The 23,297-nt window shown below is 43.4% G+C and overlaps 1 protein-coding gene across 1 annotated transcript in view; it reads right to left on the reverse strand.

Moving 5' to 3' along the window:
- MYO5B (myosin VB) overlaps positions 1 to 23,297 on the reverse strand; it is a 1,014,515-nt gene that overhangs the window by 381,814 nt on the left and 609,404 nt on the right. The window contains exon 10 of the mRNA XM_078674793.1: positions 2,984 to 3,249. Within this exon, the coding sequence (XP_078530919.1) occupies positions 2,984 to 3,249 (266 nt within the window). The remainder of the gene's footprint in view (positions 1 to 2,983; positions 3,250 to 23,297) is intronic.

Below are 23,297 nucleotides of genomic sequence, written 5' to 3' on the forward strand. Positions count from 1 at the left end.
TAATTTTTTAAGGGCAGGTAGTGGTCCCTGGGATCACTTCCTGTCCCTAAAATTATTTTCCCCTGCATTTGCATAGGGGAAGGGATCCCCTGGGGATCCCTTCCTATTTGTGACTCTAATACCACCCTCTTGAAGAGGGCGGTAAATTGTGAGTGTTTTGCGACCGCAATCGCAGTCGCAAAACATTCATACATAGGGCTGCAATTCGAAATTAGGAAGGGACGCCCTTGCAACGCCCCTTCCTAATTGCGAGTCGATAAACACTATTTTGGGAGTCGCAAATTAGTGTTAGTACATGGCCCTGTAGGTTTTTGCATGCGCAAACGGGTCGCAAACCCGGTGGCGCATGCAAAAACGGGTCATACATCTGGCCCTAAGTTGGTTACAATGTCCAGCCATGGACAGTGCATCTAAGCAAGTCCCCAGCAGGGAAACCTAAGCATGGAAGCATGGTACCTCCAGGAGCGTAAGGAAACCTTGGGGGACACGGGGGGTCTGCAAGGAATGGTGAGGGGGATCCTCGCAATACCCATACCCTCGAGCTGACAAGCTGAGCCCCCCCCCCCCCACTACCTTTATGTTTAGAACACCCCCTCCTGCACCACGAGGGATGCGGGGCCGGGTCCTTTAAGCCCCTGCTACCCTTCTGGGGAAGTTGGTTTGGTTTCAAGGTATCTGTCAGCGATCCGGGCAATGTAGTTATCTAATGTAACTATAATTTAGGTAAATGCATTGCACGACGTGTTTACTTTTGTCTGCTATGGAGCAACTCTTATTCCATTCAGCAGGTGGAAAAAAAACTGGTGAATTTCGTTGTTTCTAAAATTTCAAGCTCATGGCCTTAAGAGAGTTCACCAATGATATTCGACTGCAGAAAATGTCAAAATAAGCCTCGAGTAGCTTGCAGTAGCACGGGGCGTGTTTTTGGTGATGACGAGCTGTCACTTGGAAGGGTTCAACAACACCTGCAGAACCTAAATGGGTGCCAGAGAAAGCGACCAGCTTCATCACACGCTTAGAATAGGTTACATTTGCTAATTGTTGCGCTTTTAAAAGAAAAGATGAGTGGTATTTGTGAATTGTAAAGGCTTCGTGGAATGAAGAAGACACCTCTGATGACAGCAAGTGCTGTAAACAAGCTGCGCTGTCAATCAAAATATCACAAACAGAACAGCAGTGGGAGGAAGAAGCTGAAATCTAACTAGGCAAGATATTCTCTTGTCAAGTAACTTTTTAACGTTTGTACCTATTGCAATGATTCCTCCATTAACTGTTTGTCTCTTCCATGGCTGTTGTCCAGCCCTCACCATAAGTCTCACCCCAGCTCTCTTCCTGTAAAGGGTAACCCCACTCTTCATGCTGTATCCCCATCCCACTGCCCTCTGCCATGTCCCTTGCACTGCCCATCATGCACAGTGCTCTGTCTCATGGTGCTGAGGTATCCGCTACAGAAGCAGGTACCTACACATACAATGTTATAAGACAATGGAGGGGATGTGTGAGTGTTAATGCATGTTTGCAGTTGGCAGCTTATTCAGAATGCTGATGCTGAGGGCGATCTATGATCATTTGGCTCATTTTATTTTTAAGTTTAAAGTTTATTGAAGAAGAAATTATAGCCAACATAAAAAGAAATATCATATAAGAAAAACCACAATGAAAAAAGCTATGTCTAATAAGCTCATTTTATTTTAAGTATATCGATTGAGCCGCCAAGGAGTTGGGGTCACCCACCTGCCTCGCTTGAGGATCACCTCTGTGTCGGCATGTCCAGAGCATTTTCAGTGCAAAGGTATTGCCACCATATTTTTATTTTCTTGCCCACTACTATAATTTCTTAGATGGCATACTCTGGCAGGATACCATCTTTAAAATGGTTGTCCTAAATCGTGTGCGCCTTACTATGCACTGGAGCTAGAATCCCTGTGGCATACGTGTCCACGGCGGGTGATTATCAATATAGTTAGTAACTGAGGCTCTGCTGCCAGGAACTCAGAGGTTCCTCTGCCTGTAAATGAGGCACGGGAGCTGTGACATCCAACAAACCTCTCAATGACCCTAGATGCTACATAAATCATGGGAAAGGTAAGTAACATTGTCAACACTCATATCCAGCTCTTGAGATCACGCAAAGGGTTTTGCCTGCACAGGGCAGGCACTGCCACGTCAAAGTCCACCAGATGTTCCAACCCTTTTCCTCAAGAATCTGTCTCTAAATCATCAGTCTGCACATGATGCTATGGTGGGGAGGGATCCTACCAGGGTTCACTATCCACCTACATGTAACTGAGCCTCACTGTGTGGCTCACTGGTTAGAGGCGGCAGACCCGAGAGCAGAGGACGGCCCGGGACCAGGGTTCGATTCCCGGCGCGGCAGGTTTCTGGACCAGGGTCAGCGGACTCGATAATTCTCTCGCCTCGGTGCCCACTCTGATCAGCGATCACACTCGGCAACTCTGGGCATTAGCTTGCCTCATCTTCACTAACGGCCCCACCAGACCGCCGGGGATGCCTGGTCTCACCCTGGAGATACCCATTAAGGGACCATCTCTCAGGGAAGCCAGGAAGGGTTTCGCAGCGGTCGAAGCGCCTTGGGACCCTACGGGTAAGTAGTGCGCTATATAAATGCCTATACATACATACATACAAACTACATTTGGGGGCTCAACCATTGAGGGCACGCATCTTCTAATATCCTATGTAGGAAAAAAGTCCCTGAATTCTTACATGCTCAACTTAAACAAAACAGAGTACTTGCATCGCCTTTCTGAACATCAGTTGAATGTCCTCTCCCCTAACATCTTAGTACAAGCCAAATATTCACTCTCGATGCTCTCGTTGAGCAAACCACAAAATCTGTCAAAATTCAACTCGGCTTGAAATCTCTATCATTAATTCAACCCGCTCTTGTTTTCGAAGTGTGCATGGAATAGACAATTCATAACTACGTTGATGCAGAGCGGCAGATCTTCTTGGCACTTACCCATAGATGTCAAGGACTCCAATGAAGGAATGCTGCTTGCTTGTCGTGTGCAGAGCTTTATTGACATGTGCTACAATCCAGTTGAACATCTGAGCGTAGATGTGCTTGGCTAGGGCATTCCTTGCGTTCATCGCCTGCTGCACAGACATGGTCTTTACATAGGTCTCGGACGTCGTCACCAGCTTGCGATGGCATAGCCAGTTCTCCATCTGGTCGTGCTCCAGTCCAAGCAGGTCACAGAAAATATTCAGATGCTCATCTTGATTCTGCAAGATATACAAAAAGCATGGTCAGCAAGACAATCCGCGACAATACAACACTTCCACGCTGCAAAATATCTGAACGTGAATGTTACCAATCTGTAGTACCATGGATTACCTTTGACCTATTTTACATCAGTGGGGTACGCTTTAATCTATCAACACTTCTAGTAAATATATTAGTCTGATTGTCACATCACTGCATGTCGGTGGAACATCACTTTTCCAGTTGTGGTCTTCGATTTCCCACATCGATGCAATCTGCCAGTCGTAGACGTCAGCGTAAATCAGCGATACCCCGAGTAGTAGTTGAGCCCCTTAGCTTAGCTTCCTGTTGCCACCACTGGTCTCAAGGATCATAAAGTCGGAAGTGGAAAGAAAAACTGAACAGAGTTCCAAGAGTCAAGCTTACTTTCTGTAGTTTGCACTCCTCGCCGTACTCCGTAACGTCTTGGGCTGCATCGTGAGAGCTGGGTAGTGGGTAAGATTGGGAGAACCTTGTGATGCCATCACGGAGTCAAAGGTTATGCGTGCTCACATCCACTAACCAATGTATATTGGTAAAGTGAGTCATTTGGTGGAGTCTGGGCAATCTGAAGATCCCTCTCTGTCATAGGTAAAATGACAGAAGCCCCTGGTGGTATGGCCCAATCAGAAAAGGGCATGGAGCTTTACCAATGGTCAATATGTAAACACCTGCTATAAAACACCAACTCCACCAACTCATTTAAGTCTACTGAACCTGGTCCAATCTGTCCTGTTGTTTTAATTTAAGTGAACCAAGATTGCATTAAGAAGCCTGAAAACAATGTTACGGAAGATGAATGCCCAGGATGGAAGGCAGACTCACAGACATGATGAAGGCAGGACATACAGTGGTGTGGCTCACTGGTTAGAGGCGGCAGACCTGGAAGCAGAGGACGGCCCGGGACCAGGGTTCTATCCCCGACGCGGAAGGGTCGTGGACCAGGGTCAGCGGACTCGATAATTCTCGCCTCGGTGCCTACTCTAACCAGGGATCACACTCGGCAACTCTGGGCATTAGCTTGCCTCATCTTCACAACGGCCCCCCACATACGCCGGGGATGCCTGGTTTCACCTTGGAGATACCCAGTAGAGACCATCTCACAGGGAAAGCCAGGACGGGTTCCCCAGCGGTCTACAGCGCAGAGATACTCCTTCGGGAGTCGATTCTAGCGCTTTAGAAACCCACAATTAAATTAAATTAAATTAAATTAAATTATACATCACAGTGTCAAACTAGTCTTTAAAGGTAACATTGTATTCGAAGGGGCATATTTAAAAGGAACAACCCAGAAGTTAAATGGATAATAAATAGGTGTGATCAAAACCAGTGAGATTGTTTTGTACCTCTGCTTCCTCCGATGAAGGCAAGCCTTTGCTTGAAAAATAAACGGTATATACATTATATACATAGTGTATTTCGGTCTCCTCTTCATCTGATATATTTATATTCAAATGGCTTTGCCTATGCAAAGGCACAGAGGGGCACACAGGCCATGCGCAACGCAAGAGTATCTGTCTAGTGACATAAATATTTTGCATTCCACACATTACTGAAAATACAATTTCCTCTTTTGCTAATTTTGCATGGGGTGCGCGTCCCTAGCCAATATTTATTTGCTCGCAATAAGCAATTCTGAAGCACTGGTAAAGAACAAGGACTATTGATTTCTGCAAATAAATTGGCTTATTAAAGTGATGCAAAGTTTTGACAGGTTTTACTAGACAGTCGTTAAAATGAATGCGTAAACTGCTGGAATTCACGAGCTGTGGACGCAAGCTCATGATTGGCTCAGACCCAAGGTATTCAATTACAACAAAAAGTAACTTTGTCAGCAAGGCCTAGATAATTTATTAAACCACAGTATGGCTGGACAAATGTCAAAGCCTTTATTACTCAATCATCAGAGAACCTGCTTTCTAGGAAGGGTTTCTAACAAGGCCAAAGCCTGCAAATATCCGCCTATATTATGCTAAGGGCGCTCTTTCCCTGTTTCCATCATGGCACGCCTTCAAACAGGGGTGCCATGCACAACAGGGAAAGTGTGTCCTATTATGTTGAATGTGCTGCCCTCAGGGCAGCTGTGAACTTGTGCTGCCCTGTGGGCAGCGCACTCAAGTGAAATACGGAGCGGCTGCTTCAAAGCCGCGCCAGTGTTTCACAGGGCAGGTGGCAATTGCCTGCACTTTCAAGGGGGATTAGTGATCCCCTTGCAGGCGGGTGCAGTGAGCGACTCCACCCTCCCTTCAAGGCGATGTCCGGGGGACCCCCTTTCATCCTTCGAGAGGACTGCCTTCAGGGACTGCACTGACATTGCACCACCTTTTGGTGGTGTACCTCCTGACAGCTTCTTTGCCTTTGCACCCCCATGTCCATAACACTGTATGGGCGCAGAGGTAGAGATCCCCTCATTTGCATGAAGCCACGCCTACATGCACATGAGTGGACACCCACTTAAGTTAGCACTGGGGCAACATGTGTGCCAGCGCTATATTATTACAGGACGGGCAGCGCAAGCATATGCGGCACCGTCTGTAATATCACAGTGCCCCGGGTGAGCACAAAGCAGGCGTACATCTCTGTTGTGCCCGCGAGGCACTTTCTATATAACGGCACCCGGAGAGCAAACAAAATACTGTATCCAATGGAAAACCAGAGATACAAGCAGGGACTTGAAGGGGTAGCAGTAATTACGGACAATTATAATTATTTTTAATGGGGTGATAGTAGCTGAAACATAAATATCCATTAATTATAAGCTATCAAATCCATTTTTGTTTTCTTGAGATTTGAAACTAGTTTACATTTCTGAGTAAAGTGTCCGACCTGAGAGATACTTAACAAACACCAATATTTCAGGATGAATGTTTTGAGTGGGTCGGTGTAACCTTAAGCATTATTTGGGGCTACGGACAAGATATATTTGGGGGGGATCAAAATATGTCAGAACAGCGTTGAATTCTAGTACCTATTTTCTGATAACCCTGCATAATGCCCAACAATATTGATTTGTACTTAAACTTCACAGAAAACAGCTAGAACATGCCTTGCCTGGGGCATAATAACCATTAAAATGAGAATGAGCAGAGAGAGAGAGAGAGACAAAGTAAGAGGTGGAGGCAGGAAAAGAGAACGAAAAGTGAGAGAAACTAAGGAGGATCACTTTACCAGGGGGCCCCAGAGAAGGTGGTGGCCATGGGCAATTGTACAATTTGCCTATGCTTAAAACAAGTGAGCACTGTAGACTGAAGGCCATTGTGCATAATACAAGAAAAGAGCACAGTAGCTTCAGCTACACTTTAAAATGATGTATTCACATCATCACTCTTATATATCCTTCAGTCTAAAGTGGCTGCAGACTCAGCTAGTGGTGCAATGGTGTACCTGCTGCTGGCAGCGGGCCTGCAAATGGGATGTTGTGAGCATGTGCACATAAGGACAAACCTATGTGGTTGTTGCCCAAGGCAGGTGCGGTTGTCTTTCCCTCAAAGCCACGCGTCAAGTCCTGACCATGGTTTGTGCGCATATCTGAGTACAGAGGTAAGGCTCTGCCTCATACTACTACTCCTTCCATAACCCAATAATGCTTGCTGGTTCTGCCAATAGTCTTTCTTCTTCTGTGTGGTGCCTTATATTCCTTCTTCCAGTGATGTCTTTTGGCGTTGGCAGAGAAAAGAAACCAACAAAAAATGTGTATGGTTATGGATCTTTGTACTGAGCAATCACTAAAAAGTTGTCATTTACGTATTTGCTACTAAAAGTTGTAACTTTAATTGACAAAGGCTCATTGGATGCTATAAACGGGAAACAACCTTTACTTCGCAGTCATTACATCTCAACGTCCTTTACATTGCATGTCACTACAATGCAGGCATTACATCGCAAGTCATTACAACGCATACCATTACAACGCATAGTAACCTTACACTATCCGACACTTAGCCTACTGTTGCACTCACTGGAAATAGAATAGTAATTTTTACCCCTACACTATCCAATACTTACCCTACTGTTGCACTCTGGGAGTTAGAATAGTAATTATTACCCCTATACTATCCAACACCTATCTTAAATGCAATGTAATGGTATGCATTGTAATGGTATGCATTGTAAAGGTATTATGCAATGTAATGGAATGAGTTGTAAAGGTAGTTTCTGAAAATGCAATGTAATGGCATGCTATGTAAAAGAATGCATTGTAAAAGATGTTGCGATGTAAAAAAAACTGCATTGTAAAGGCATGCATTGTAAATTTATGTGTTGTAACGTCATACATTCGCTATAAACACATGCAACAAGGATACATTAATATCAAGAATTGCCCGAGCCAGCACGTTTGATTCATGAACGTGTGTGTGTTGTGTTGTGGACGGGCTATTGGGTAAAGGTAAAAATGAGGTAACAGGTGGATGAATGGATACAAAAGTTCAAGAATTAATGATTCAATGCATAGCTTATGAGTGATTGAGTGGACCTGGATGAATAATTTAATGACATGATTATTCAATTTAATGTATAAGCCATACCTACTGGCTTTGCAGCTCTAGCTCATTTTATTTCTCACAACTGCAACAAATGCTATAGTTCGAAGACCCTTGTTCCTTCCTCTGGAGAATTGGCGGTTGCTTCCAAGCATGCTACTAAAGGCAACATCATAGATATGGTATCATGCAGAAAAATGATTGGTCAGCCTTGAATAAAAGACAATCTCATCTATGTTCATCGAAGCAAGTATCAGCACAAGAGACATGATCGCGTTGAATTCTTGATCCAAGGTACTAGAGAGGGACCTGATTAAGTATTGGACCACAATGCCTGCTCTTAATTAAATGCCACTAAAAACCCACTTAAGGATCCTTCAATTCCAAAGAGGTGGTTTTTATGACTTCGCGTTGCCAAGTTTATAGAATAAATTACTAATATTGCCCAAGTAATTGCACACAGCCATAACTTGAGCACCACTGTGGCAGCACTGCCGCATGTGTTTCGCTTATGAAAATGAAAATATGAAACACCAAGTGTGGGACTTCAAGGCACAAACAGGACATCTCTTCCTGGCTGATATCAATGGCTGTGGCTGGCATAAATTGCTCTTTGGGCTACTGAGCTTCACGAGAAGCTCGCTTCACCGCACCCTCGCGTGCAGGATCATTGAACTGCGAGTCGTACATTGCTCAGCGACTGCTTGCTGCAGAACCAGTCTTTGGTGATGTGATGTGCCCCTAACGAAATGTATTAACCCCAGGACCTTTGAAATTGAACCTCATTGATCATAATGTGAAGCTCAAACCACTGACTGTATAAGAATTATAGACGATGATCATTTGCAGATAGTGGGTGAATTGAACATAGACAAAAGACTGATTAGGAGGTTAGTTTCACTAGTCATGCTGGCTGGTTAGAAGAACAGTGTAATGGAAATGGCTGCGGAGGGTCATATTAGCGTAACAGCCACAAAAAGGAGAGTTCCGCTGGATTCCTGGTGGCCGGCTACCTGTAGATCAGTGGAGCATTAGGTGAGATGGTGTGCTGCATGCGAAATAAGTGACAAGTCACTAGTTACCATTCCCAAATTCGTTAGTCTGAAGTTCAGACCAAACCCTGGTGCAATTTGGCCTTTGATATAAATGAACCATTTGGATTTCTGTAAATATCTTTGTTAAACTTGATGATTATTAAAAGTAGTCGGAGGTACGTCTTAGAATCATAACATGAGGAGGATTCTTGGATTTTTAGAGATGCTTTAACAGAGGGAATATAAGGAAGAATTGATCACAGATATTTGTAAGTCGCTTGTTGGCCAGTGGCCAGGAGATGGAGGCCATCTTGCATACGGTGGTGATAAGGTGCACTAAGACCTCAATGTGACAACTCTGCAGCAACAGGCTGGCAGAATATTTTAAAAGAATAATAGAAGGTCAATTGCAATTGGTATCAGCAAATGTGTTGGGAAGAAACTCTCAGGAATCTCTATTGGGCTTTGCGCACTACCATGCTTGTTAGTACAGGTGTATCAACTGTTGTACCCTTAAAAGGAAGGGTCACTGGTACTTTGCTTGACAAAGGTTGAATGGGGAATTATTGATCATCGAGGGAAGTGTGTGATGTGAGACAGAATGTGGAAGCAAAATAGAAAGGCAAGAAGACATGCATGTTCAAGATGAAGTTGAGTGACTTTGTGAGGACGAAGAAAGGGTATGGAGAAAGAGCAAAGCGGCGACTGCCCCTCAAGGAATGGTTTCTTTAGTAAGCAATAGTTCATTGTTGATATCACATAAAAAAAAGACATGGAGTGGAGGGATCTCGCCATCTTCGCAGAAAGTCATGCAAACCTACCTACTGTAAGATGGTATAGCTTGATAAATATTGTTCCTGGAGCTCACATTTCTTCTATAATATTGTTCTCATGCTCCCTTATTGTAATTATGATTTTGGTGGAAGGATGGACGATGTGTTATGTCAGTGTTATAATGTAGGTTGGTGGTCCATCTGAGATCCGTTTGGATGCCTGCCCACTTGCATCCAATGATCCACTAGTTAAAGTTGATGCCCAGTGTGGAAACCCTGTGTACTTGTTATCTTCTGCTGGTAAACACTAGTAACTGCGTGCTGTTGCCCCCATTGTTTCGCCTCATTTGGCATTGGTTTCACAACTAAGAACCGTATACCACTGCAGCACAGACTGCAAAGATATGGTACAGGGAGGGCCCTGTGGTCTGCAACCTCCTATCTTGTTAAGGGACACAAGTTTCGGAAGGCTCAACAAGGAGGTTGTGCATTCTCAGTGAAGGCTGCCCAATTTGGAATACGTTACTGTCTGAACTGAGAGCCTTGATAGATTTGCTGAAATTCAGGAAAGCCGTGAAGACCTGGCTGTTCCCTAACTAATGGATGTCAGTTACACTACACAGTATTGTTTCTTTTTTCTCCCCAGTATACAATTGTTCCCCTCCTCAGTGACTTGAGACCCTCACGGGTGAGTAGCCGCGCTATACAAACTCCTGATTGATTAATGCTACAGCGCTAGGATGCCAGTCTGGTCACAGTGCGCTCTATAAATAATATAAATAAATACACTCCATAGGAGCTTATCACCTGGGAAAGGCTATCCTTGGTACTGGTGCAGCACGGCCACCGGCGGAAGACTCACAGAAGCCCGAGAGGGCTTGACAGAGACTTAGACATGCTGTGGGTCAAGGTGTGTCACCATCTTTAAAAGCTGGGGGTAAGAATCCACCCTAATCATTGAAACGTGTATCTAAAGGGTCGGCAAATGAATTATGAAAGTAACTTCACTGAAATTCAATAATGTTAAAAGATGGCCTTTAGTAATCAGAATGCATCAGGCTCACACAGGTGATCCGTTCTTGACAAATGAATGATGAGGAAGCTCTTGCATGGAGAAGTGTGACCGGCAGCAATTAACAGAATCTATGGAGGACATGGACGCTTTCGTGAATGTATATAGCATGTGATCTTATGCAAGGATGATGCTTGTTCCACAGTTGTCACTGCACGCTGATATGAATAATGTAGGATTTCCAATGGGACTCTCACTCTAACTGATGAAATACATCAAGGAAATGGGACTGAAAAGGGAAAAGGCAAGTTGTCATGGGAAGATAACACAAACCAAAAGCACAGTCAGTAGGAGTTCTGCAAGATAAGTCGATACACAAACTGACTCAAATCTCAGAAAGTGCAACAGAATCCACGTATGCAGCAGTTTTGTAAGTAGCAACCAGACCGCAAAGAGACCAGGTCAGGGAATGGAAGAGCGGCAACACAAACAGGATCACACCCAACACCGTCTGCAAGGGTGGCAGTGGTAGATTACAGAAATGTTAATCTTTGTAAATCCAAGCAAGGAAAGAGACAAGGTACTCCGCCAAAGAGTACACTGTTCTGTATGCCAGATGAGGAGGTGGCGGGAAGGTATCACTTCCCACCGCTGGTTCTCTTGGGAATGGTCATGGATTGGGAGGTGAGCTCATGTCACCTGCCTACTTCCATGGCATTCCTGGGCTTAATGCCAAAACTTAGCTGCTTACTTATAAGTGACATTTCCATGTTTGCATGACTCTCATGTGTGGCATATGTGCCTTATGTGTGAAACTGAATGACACTTGCCACGAAAATAAAATAAAGCGGTCATGTCCATGTCCTGAATAAAGTTTCCAAAACACCTCCTTTTGTAGAATATAATCATCTATGAAGAGCCTTAAAACAGTCTCCGTGCTCCTGAAATGTTCATGCGTGGAGACTAACCTAAACTTTTAAGCTCTTATTTTTTCTGCTGAGAGGAATTATCCAAAATTGAGTGGAATGACTAAACAACCGTCAGGCAGCAGCTCTCTTGCACCACCCTGTGGCGTAACAAAACCTGCGGGCCCCCCTGCAAAGTACTGAGAGGGCTCCCCCAACCCCCTCCCTGGTCCACCACCTATCACTTTTGAGGTGGGGGGCTATGTTACGCCACTGGCACCACCCTACATTGTTCATGAAATGTGTAGAGTACCATTGAAGGGCTGCGTTTGTTTACTTATGTGACTGAGAAGGAAGAGGTGCAAAACAGAAGGTGCAGTGTGCAACAGACTTAGATACACATTTAACTTGATTCATGCGGTTAAAGAGGCAAGTGATACCACGCAGATGGTGCAGCACAACGCTGTCCACTCTTTACACGTCACGACATATGATGGAAAGTGCCCACAGAGATGTGACATAAACATGCACCTTTCGCGTTTCTTTCTTACTTCAATAATTTATGAGAAAAGTTACATTCAACATTATTAAAAAAAAGTACATTTATAGTAGAAATAGAGAATTTACTCATGAGAATATGTTTAACCATGCTGATTGAGACATTTTAATGAAACTCGAAGAATGTTGGAACCATCCTCGTCTAAAACTAATGTACTTTCATTGATGGAGAAGTCTGACCTTCCAAAACGTGTGCTACATTGTCTATATAACATGTAGTCATTAAAAACGTTGTTAATAATCATCTTTACATGTATAGAAAACTAGTGAAAATGAAAAGATAATGAAAATGTAATATATGCACTAATATTACATGTATGCACATTCATAGTTCTCAGTCATACTTACCTTTGAATAATTTGATTATTAACAGTATGATTTATGCAATGTGAACTGAAATGTATTAAACAAAATGCATATTTGTTTATGGTAATTTGTGCACAAGTATATTAAATGTGCACCAGTTTAATGGATTAACTTGACATTATAGTTTATGCCAATATTTCATCATGCTGCATAAAGCTGATTTAATTGTCTGCTGACGTGGCTTTCTTGCAGGCATTCACACGCATTGTTAGTTTAAAATAGATACATTTCTGTACTAGAGATAGGTACATAGCCTGAGAATCAGACCTGACGACGAGTACTTTAGAAACAAACAGGCGAATGAAAGTTCTATTCTTGACGAATCTGAGTGTGAGAAAGAGATGTTTCCATGTCTTGTGTGGGACTTTCCCTGGATGTGGCAGTCTGCAACATGGAAAATGAAACAAAGACGATAGACATTTGATGATGATGTGACCACAGGGGTGTCACCTATGAACTTTATGGATTGTAATATACAGACAGTCTGTTGGAGGAGAGAGATTGATGTTTTTCCCCTTGGTGAGGAGGGATGCCCTGATCCCTTAGAGGAGACTAACCCCACTGACCCTTTCCGGACTTCTATTGAACTTCTTTGCTGAACCCCTTTCTGCAGACTCCATGCAGAACCATCCTTGGACTCCTTGCCGACCCCTTTCATGATTCCAACCTGCCCATTTAATGGACTATTGAGAGGTCTAAGCTTCTATGCTCCCTTTGAATTTTGCCCTGAGTGTGGCTTAAGCTAACACTTATTTTCTGATTTACTGAAGACACTTGATCGAGCTTTTGAGATGCTTACGCTTGTCCTACTTATGCTTCAATGCTTAGTCCCTATATCTTACCTGGCGATTTGATTTCTGAGACAGTTTGGATACTTGAATCATTCCTGAACCTTGGACTGTGCTTAGAAGATTTGAACTACTCAAGTATAGAAAAGACCACTTGAGATTATTTTATGAGCATCAGATTTTAATGTTATTAGCTTGCATTGCTGTACCAGAATTTCCAGTTTGTTTAATACTGGTCTGTCTTCATTTCTTCAGGAGGCAGGACTGCCTATTGCCATTCTCTACCTATATAGCATGGTTTAAAAGAGTGATTTATTTGAACCCGATTACTGATTTGTAATAAACATTCTTAAACGTGGCTACTGATTCCTGGTCCTCATTGTGTAGCCAAAAGGGTTGCACTGTTAAATATATTTGATTAGAGTGGACATAGAAAAGACTTTGGGGTCTATTATGATGGTGGGCGGACAAGGTCCCCCCGCCACCGTAACGGTCAACGGGACCAACCGCAAGAGGTGCGGCGGTCCCGCTGTGCCTATCAGGATGTGACCGCCACCATGGCGGTCGCATCCTATATACTTAACATTGTGGCTGGCGGTGCTGTATTCAGCACACGCCACAATGTTAAACTGGCATGTTGTGCACTTGCATGCACAACGTGACAGGCACCGTGCGGTGCCTGCCATGTTGTGCATGCAAATGCAGGGGGGGTTCCAAAGGTACCCCCCATGTGCCCCCTCCACCCCCTGACATCCTGGGGGCCTGCAATGTCCCCCCAACTGTGAACACTGGATGCCTTTCTGGGGTGGCCTCTAGCAAGTACCTACACTGTTCCAGTTCAGGAAGGACCTCAAGACCTGGCTCTTCCGATGACCACAGCACTCAACGGAGCCTCCCCTCCCCTCGTGGGTAAGAAGCACTGCTTCACAATTCTCTTATTGACTGATTGATTGATTGGAGACTGAAAGCACAAAACACCCAAGAAAGGTCCCTTATCAGTATGTTCAGAGTTTAGTAATGCAACAAACTCCCTTGGTCTTGTGTCTGCTCTGTATGTGCCTTACACCGTGCCCGATTGTGAAACGTCCTCCCTCGGCTCTGTATTGCTGTCGACAATTGTTGCCTGAACATTGTCCCTCACTCATCACAATCGTGCATTTGAATGGGCATGAACCACGCAAATACAACAGATGGACTGGATAGCAGCCCAGACACATGGCAATAGTTAAGATTAATCAAGCATTCCTCCCATCTAATTAGGATTAATCAAGCATTCGGTCCATCAATTTTCTGCCTTCGTCTTGGACAGCAGCCTCAATATTTACACATTCTTGTATTTTAGCCCATACCCATGCTCTGATGATACTCAGAGCTATATTGACCAATTTCTCTAACCTTCCTTTAATATTTGACCCCCTCTCTGTATTGAAGAACATTGTACTTCACGGCCTCCTTACACTGCAGGCCGGTGCAAGTTTCCGCAGCAGAAAGTTGCTGCTGGAAGCGATGTATCCCCGGGTATGTGTGTGTTATGACGTCAAAGCCTCTTACCTCAAGGCTTTACATGAAATTTCAACATAGCGTTCTACTTGATCTAGTAAAAAGCAGGTACATGCAGATTTACCAGACCTTTGTCATACTGCAGATGGCACAGTCAGTAGCAAGGACTGATTTTTGTTACTCAATATAGATTGTCTAGATTTGCACATATCTCTTGATTTTTTTCTCATGTCTTAGAGATGATTGGAGTTCTAATAAATTATAATTTCTTCTAAACAAAAGTAAAATGCACTTTCCAATAGTCTGTAATAAACTGTTGTTATGTCTAGAAATCTAAAAACAAATGTTGAAAATTACTAACTGAAAAAGTATGAAAAAAGGAATGTTGGAGTGTAGCAGGTATTGGTGATAGATAGGAATGGACTGGGTCGGATATTACCTGCTAAGTAGCAGAGCAAAGCTGGTAGAACACCAACCACAGATAATAGAGGTACCAAATTCCCAATTACAGTTTTTGTGAATTTGAGGAGATAACATACATTTGTCGAAAAGTACTCTTTGTACTGGAACAGTCCATCCTTTGCCAGCATATTTGTGTGTGAAAAAAAACAATTGAGAGCAAAAGTCAATCCAACAAAACGTAATATCTGAAGCTACCATGTAAGCATCCTGAGACCAAATTACAGATAGTGCCTCTGGGGTACAACAGTTGTGTGCACTCGCTTTTTGCACCCCCAGGGCATAATGGCAGCAGACGCTTGTCTGGCCCCTTTTGTAATTTTATTTAGCGTCGCACAGACCTCACATGGTTGGGGGCGAGAAACTAAGCAAAGTGTTATCTTGTTGATGAATCTGTGGTGCTAAACATACTGAATTTGAAGGGAACCATTCTGCTCTTTTTATTACTTTTAATTGGCATATTGCACTTTAATAATTGGGACACTGGAAGACGCCATTTTGGTTAGCGTACCAGTGTTTCTCAGGGTCGGGTCTCCTCCATTTAATGAGACGCGCTGTGCAGAGGCGCGGTTAGGGTTGCCCAGACCTCTTGTGACTAGGGGAGGGAAACTAAGCAAAGTGTTATTTTGTTTTTGAATCTGTGGTGCTAAAACATATTGAATTTGAAGGTAACCATTCTGCTATTTTTTTTCTTTTAATTGGCACATTGCACTTTAATAATTGGGACACTGGAAGACGCCATTTTGGTTAGTATACCAGTGTTTCTCAGGGTCGGGTCTCCTCTATTTAATGAGACCTGCTGTGTGGACGCGTGCAGCTGGAGTGCCCTGGCATGTTGCTGGAGCGCCAAAGGCAAGCCCATCTGCACCCGTCCGTGCCCGTCTGCGTCCGACCGGGGATAGGGGCCAGGAACCCTGGTTCTTCTCAAGTAAGTAAAATTATGTATTCTTCCAGTCAACTTCTAGCGCTGCATAAACCGTGCAATGAAAAATGTCTGCATTCTATTTTTCAAACGAATGATAAACACTCTTGTATACACTGCTCCCATAATCTCCGCCCTGCCCCAAGAACTCGACCTGAACCCAAGACTCCTTGTCCCTATAAAATGTTTTTAATAAATTGCAGATTGACTAAACACTCCTCTGAACTTCATATAATCATAGAAGAGGAACAAACTGATGCCTTATTTTTAACAGAAACTTGGCTTCATAAGGAATCCGGTCCTGACATTGCACAAATCCTCCCCTGGCTATTACATCCAACGGAAAGATCATGAAAATAAGAAATGTTGTAATAAAGGGTTCACCCATTCAAAGTCAGTGGGACCTGGGTAATAGAGCGTTATAGAAAAAAGGGGTCCCAGACAGGGAAGAGGAAAATAGATTGCAAAGGTAAATGCTACGTAAATAATCAAAGATAATCAAAAAATAGATAATAAAGTACGATGTTTTAATTCACAAGGTACCAAACAACCATATAAATGTGTTATACACAACAGTTTTAGGTTTTTACATTTTCTTATAACATTATGTGCCCACATACACGACGCAAGGGGAGGGGGAGTGAGGTACTGTGAAGGGTGTTCAGTGAAAAGTGGAAAAGATTTTTCAATTTCATAACAAACCAATATATTCAATTCTTTGAGTTTGTTAAAAACATTGTTCTGAGTGGTCACCCATCAAGGGGCCACAGTTAGCAGCACGAATCAAAAATTTTTAATCAAAAACCAGACTTCTATTATGGCAGCATCAATCTTGCTTTGGGGTAGAAGCTGGTACCGGTGGGGTAAGCGGTCTACGTTTCGACCCTATGGTAGGTAGGGAAAGTTGCCCTTACAAAACGGGTCTTCATCAGGACAGGTGGTGAAGTGGGCAAACTTCCTAGGAAAGAGAAGATTAAAAACGAAATTACACTGGGGTCTACGTGAAAGATCCTTATGTAGCCCTTAGTGGGCCGAGACCCAATGGGGGATTTAGAGAAATCTACACGCACAACCAAGAGTACTGTACACCATTAGGCAATCAATACACATCAACTCCAATCTGATAAATGCCAGTTTTAACTAGAGCTTGGAAATCCTCGTGATTTCTCTGGAATATATACCTTAAAGCAGAAAATCCCATAAAAACATCATACAAAATGTATTGCGCGTTGTCTCACCTACAGGAGCCCAACCACGGGCGAACCCGGGAACTCCGTATATTTTATGCTTTCAATCGTCTAGAAATCAAAAAACAGGGGGGGGCCATGTTAGACAATGATTGGAGCGCATCCTCCATAAAGACATCAAGTGTCAGTCCCAAAAATACTACATGCTATTCAAAATAGGTACCTGTGCTTTCAGATGGTATTCCGCCTTAAGATGTAATTAGGTTGGCGCTGGAAAAACCGGTGCTAAAATGAAGAAACCTTGCGTTAATATGGGAAGCGGGCTGATGGCTCCCCTACCCACTGTTGTGCGCGGTGAACCAACGAAGTGGAAACCAAACGGCACTCACCTAAAGTTAGCAAAAAGGCTCGACAAAAAAGGGGGAAACTCGGCAGATCACTCGAAGTTTCACCTCACGGCGTCACTGCTCGTGCAGAATTCTGCATTGCTGGCCGGTAACTAGGAAGTGTAGTCGAGGGGTGTGTCATTCCAGAGGGGATGGACACCGTAGAAAGACTACACACTACGGGTCATTTGGAAAGAAAGTGCTCGTCCTTCGATTCCTTTTAGGTCAAGATTTTGCAATAAAACTCGAAATTCAATATGTATACCAAGTAAAATGGTTAAAAAGAGAAATTCTGCATTGTGTTTTGGAATTATTTCTTTTTGACTGGGAAAAGGAAATTAACAGCGCACTCGCCTCACAGGGCAGTGAAAGCTGTTACGTATATTACCAGTTACACATATCAAAGTCAACGCTTTAAATAAACTTTGAAATTCAACGTGTATACCAAGTAAAATGGTTACAAAGAGAAATTCTGCAATGTGTTTTAAACAGCGCACTTGCCATCACAGGACAGTGAAAGCTGTTACGTATATATGCTCATTGCCAGTTACACATAATCACGTTCAATATAGTGCACCTACCATCGCAGGGTGGTGAAAACTACATACCTAATAGGTGATGCATAATATATCAGTAGCAAACGATGTTGTAAGCATTAAGGAATAAGACTCATCGGGCCTCAGTTGGAAAATAGAAAAGGTAGAAAATTACAGATTTGGAGACAAGATAAGAAATTTAAATTACAGGTTGGCTAGTTGTGCAAAACTGTTTTCTGACTCATTCAGCCCGTCTGTACTGATTTAAAAAGGGTAATCCACTTCAGCTCACGCACATTAAGAATGGAGGTGATGCTACCACCCCTGGGTCCCAGATTCACATGTTCAAGGACAGTCCACTTTAAACTTTCTGGTGCATGATCCTTGCTCTCACAGTGTTCCACCATGGGTGCCCCAGCGACTCTGCATCTAATACAACTGCAATGTTGCAGAAAACGTGATTTAACCCATTGTTGAGTCTGCCCCACATAGATTAAGTCACACGGGCAGATGATGCAATACACGACATTCATAGTGTTACAATTCGTGTGTGCCTTGAGTTTGATCTGATGTTGTTGGAAAACAAATTCCTTGGTCTGAATAGTTTGTGGACAGGCTTTGCATTTGCCACATTTATAATGTCCCAAGATAGGTGGCAAATTCCACATTGACGTTAGGGTGGGTGTAGGTGGAGCTTCCAAATATGCACATACCACATAATCCCGGATGCTTCTGGCTTTTTTGAAAGAATGCATCGGTAGGGTACTGCTGCCCAAGTCATCCGATATCAGCGGCCAGTGTTTGTTAATTATTTTTTTGATAGCATTACTCTTGGTGGAATAGGTAGTCACACATATCATCCGCTGTTCTTCGTTGTTTGATCGTTCGGCAGGTTCTAGGAGTGATTCACGATGGTTGAACCACGCTCTCTTCCTCGCCTTTTTGGTCAATCGCCTAGGGTACCCACGTTCAAGTAACCGTTCCAACAATTTAGCAAACTCATCCATATAATGTTCCTTCTTGCTGCAGTTTCTCCGGATCCTCAAGAACTGTCCGAAAGGCAGGTTGTCACGGAGGCCACGGGGATGATGACTGGAATATTGTAGCAATGAATTGCGTTCTGCAGGTTTCCTGAATAGAGTAGTGTACAGTACATCATTTTCAGCTACTATAGTCAAATCCAAAAAATCAATCTTTCTTCCATCAGATTGTATGGTGAACTGGATATCCCGGGATATCAAATTAAGCCAGGAATGGAAGGCCAAAATCTCAATCTTAGTTCCTGTCCATACTAGAAGGATGTCATCAATATATCGCATCCATAATTGGATGTTAGATCTGTATGGATTGGTGTCACTCAGGATGAAGGTGTTCTCAAATGTTGACATGAATATTATAGCTAGATCAGGAGCGAAAGATGCCCCCATGGCGACTCCCTTCGTCTGCAAATAAAAACAACTCTGAAAAATGAAAAAATTCCGCATCATAGCAATTTTCAAAAGTAAGATAATGAATGAAGTGGGGACACGTACTGGTGCTACACGGCGTTCCAGGGCCATTTCCACAACCTCAAGTGCTTCGTCTTGAGGAATGCTCGTGTATAGAGACACGATGTCGCATGTAGCCAAGAGTTGATCTTTGGATCTGAATGGACGTCCGTCCATGATGTTTATAGTATGGGTGGTATCACGTATGTACGTTTCAGTCTGTTCAGCCAAAGGCTTCAAAAAAACATCAATGTAGCGGCACAAGGGTTCTAAAATCGACCCGCAGCCAGAAACAATCGGCCGACCTGGTGGTTTCTGCATATCCTTATGCACCTTGGGAAGAGTATATATAGTAGGTAGTCGGGGATTCTTCTGATTTAGGTATTGATTGTAGCAGGTATTGGTGATAGATAGGAATGGACTGAACCTGCTTGGGTCACCTGTTGTATCTCTATCGCAAGTTCTTTGGATGGATCACCTGGCAATTTCCTATAGCTTATCCCATCATTGAGTTGTCTCAAAATCTCATCTGTGTATTTCGTCACATCCTGGATGATGATGGCTCCTCCCTTATCCGCTGGTTTCATGATGACATCACGGTTTTCTTTCAGGGATGACAAGGCCATTCTCTCGGTCTTCTTTATATTATATCTTACATATGTTCTTTCATTCAAAACTTTCTGAACATCACTGGTTACTATGCTTTCATATGCCAGGATCCGTTGTGTCATAGTATGCGTAGGAGGGACAAAAGTGGAAGGTGTCCTCAGGCCGGTAGCAGATGTCCTCATTTGTGATGGCCGGTTTTTGAAGAAATACCGCAATCTTATTTTTCTAAAAAATCTGGCCAGTTCGGCCGAGGTGTTAAATTCATTGGGTACTGTAGTAGGGACATATGACAGACCTTTACTCAGCACGCTCATTTCCTCATCTTTCAAGGTGTATGATGAAAGGTTGATCACGGGAGTAGTTAAAGGCCTCACCATCGATAATTCTTGCGGCGGGTGGACCTCTCTCCGTGTTCCTCTGGGGGGAACCGTACTTGTTTGGTACCTCTTCCTCTCCCATTGTCGCTTTCCCATCCTACTGGCGGGCCCTGTTGCCCCCTGCTGGCACCTCTGTTCCAGTTGTTCCCACGGCCACGTGGTGGTCTCCATGCGCCCTGGCCTAAAAAAGGAATCTGTTGATATGCTGGATAGTAAGGGTCTTGATGTCCATAAAATGTACTGGATCCTGCTTGTTCGGTTTCTTCCCCCGAACTATAGGAAGAATCAGAGAAGGTGTTGTATGGCCGTCTACCTCTCGGGCCTCTGTTCCCACGATTGGTGAAACGCCCTTGCTGATCTTGTCGATAGTAATCCTCTTGGAGGTATGGATACGTTTTCTTTTTGTCGTAGAAACGTAAATCCCGTGCAAGTTTCTCTAGCTTTTTCTTTATGGTGGTAGTTTCAAAATCCTGAAGTGTTGCCACAAGTTTGGTCAATGCTTCTTTGGAGTTTGTGAGGGTAGTATCCGATGTAATTTCAGCTTTCAAATCAGAAATTTGTTTTGCAAGAGTCTGGACTTGCTCCGCCGCCGTTTCAATCCCCAGCACCATCCAGTGCCGGGAACAATTGTTAGCGACGAAACTGAAGCCTTCCCTAAACTTAGGGATTTCAATAAAAATAGCTGGTTCGATTTTGATTTGCAGTCCTGTAGGTATAATGTTGGATTGCAAACACTGTGCGAGATAGTGGCCGTGTAGTCGGGTTCGAATCAATTTCTTCTCTAAGCGTTCTAGCTGAGTAACTTTGTCGTTTACATTGATGTTTTTTTGAAGCCTTTGGCTGAACAGACTGAAACGTACATACGTGATACCACCCATACTATAAACATCATGGACGGACGTCCATTCAGATCCAAAGATCAACTCTTGGCTACATGCGACATCGTGTCTCTCTACACGAGCATTCCTCAAGACGAAGCACTTGAGGTTGTGGCAATGGCCCTGGAACGCCGTGTAGCACCAGTACGTGTCCCCACTTCATTCATTATCTTACTTTTGAAAATTGCTATGATGCGGAATTTTTTCATTTTTCAGAGTTGTTTTTATTTGCAGACGAAGGGAGTCGCCATGGGGGCAGCTTTCGCTCCTGATCTAGCTATAATATTCATGTCAACATTTGAGAACACCTTCATCCTGAGTGACACCAATCCATACAGATCTAACATCCAATTATGGATGCGATATATTGATGACATCCTTCTAGTATGGACAGGAACTAAGATTGAGATTTTGGCCTTCCATTCCTGGCTTAATTTGATATCCCGGGATATCCAGTTCACCATACAATCTGATGGAAGAAAGATTGATTTTTTGGATTTGACTATAGTAGCTGAAAATGATGTACTGTACACTACTCTATTCAGGAAACCTGCAGAACGCAATTCATTGCTACAATATTCCAGTCATCATCCCCGTGGCCTCCGTGACAACCTGCCTTTCGGACAGTTCTTGAGGATCCGGAGAAACTGCAGCAAGAAGGAACATTATATGGATGAGTCTGCTAAATTGTTGGAACGGTTACTTGAACGTGGGTACCCTAGGCGATTGACCAAAAAGGCGAGGAAGAGAGCGTGGTTCAACCATCGTGAATCACTCCTAGAACCTGCCGAACGATCAAACAACGAAGAACAGCGGATGATATGTGTGACTACCTATTCCACCAAGAGTAATGCTATCAAAAAAATAATTAACAAACACTGGCCGCTGATATCGGATGACTTGGGCAGCAGTACCCTACCGATGCATTCTTTCAAAAAAGCCAGAAGCATCCGGGATTATGTAGTATGTGCATATTTGGAAGCTCCACCTACACCCACCCTAACGTCAATGTGGAATTTGCCACCTATCTTGGGACATTATAAATGTGGCAAATGCAAAGCCTGTCCACAAACTATTCAGACCAAGGAATTTGTTTTCCAACAACATCAGATCAAACTCAAGGCACACACGAATTGTAACACTATGAATGTCGTGTATTGCATCATCTGCCCGTGTGACTTAATCTATGTGGGGCAGACTCAACAACGGGTTAAATCACGTTTTCTGCAACATTGCAGTCGTATTAGATGCAGAGTCGCTGGGGCACCCATGGTGGAACACTGTGAGAGCAAGGATCATGCACCAGAAAGTTTAAAGTGGACTGTCCTTGAACATGTGAATCTGGGACCCAGGGGTGGTAGCATCACCTCCATTCTTAATGTGCGTGAGCTGAAGTGGATTACCCTTTTTAAATCAGTACAGACGGGCTGAATGAGTCAGAAAACAGTTTTGCACAACTAGCCAACCTGTAATTTAAATTTCTTATCTTGTCTCCAAATCTGTAATTTTCTACCTTTTCTATTTTCCAACTGAGGCCCGATGAGTCTTATTCCTTAATGCTTACAACATCGTTTGCTACTGATATATTATGCATCACCTATTAGGTATGTAGTTTTCACCACCCTGCGATGGTAGGTGCACTATATTGAACGTGATTATGTGTAACTGGCAATGAGCATATATACGTAACAGCTTTCACTGTCCTGTGATGGCAAGTGCGCTGTTTAAAACACGTGCAGAATTTCTCTTTGTAACCATTTTACTTGGTATA

The sequence above is a fragment of the Lissotriton helveticus genome, chromosome 2_1 (assembly GCF_964261635.1).
Source record: "Lissotriton helveticus chromosome 2_1, aLisHel1.1, whole genome shotgun sequence".
Classification (NCBI taxonomy): domain Eukaryota; kingdom Metazoa; phylum Chordata; class Amphibia; order Caudata; family Salamandridae; genus Lissotriton; species Lissotriton helveticus.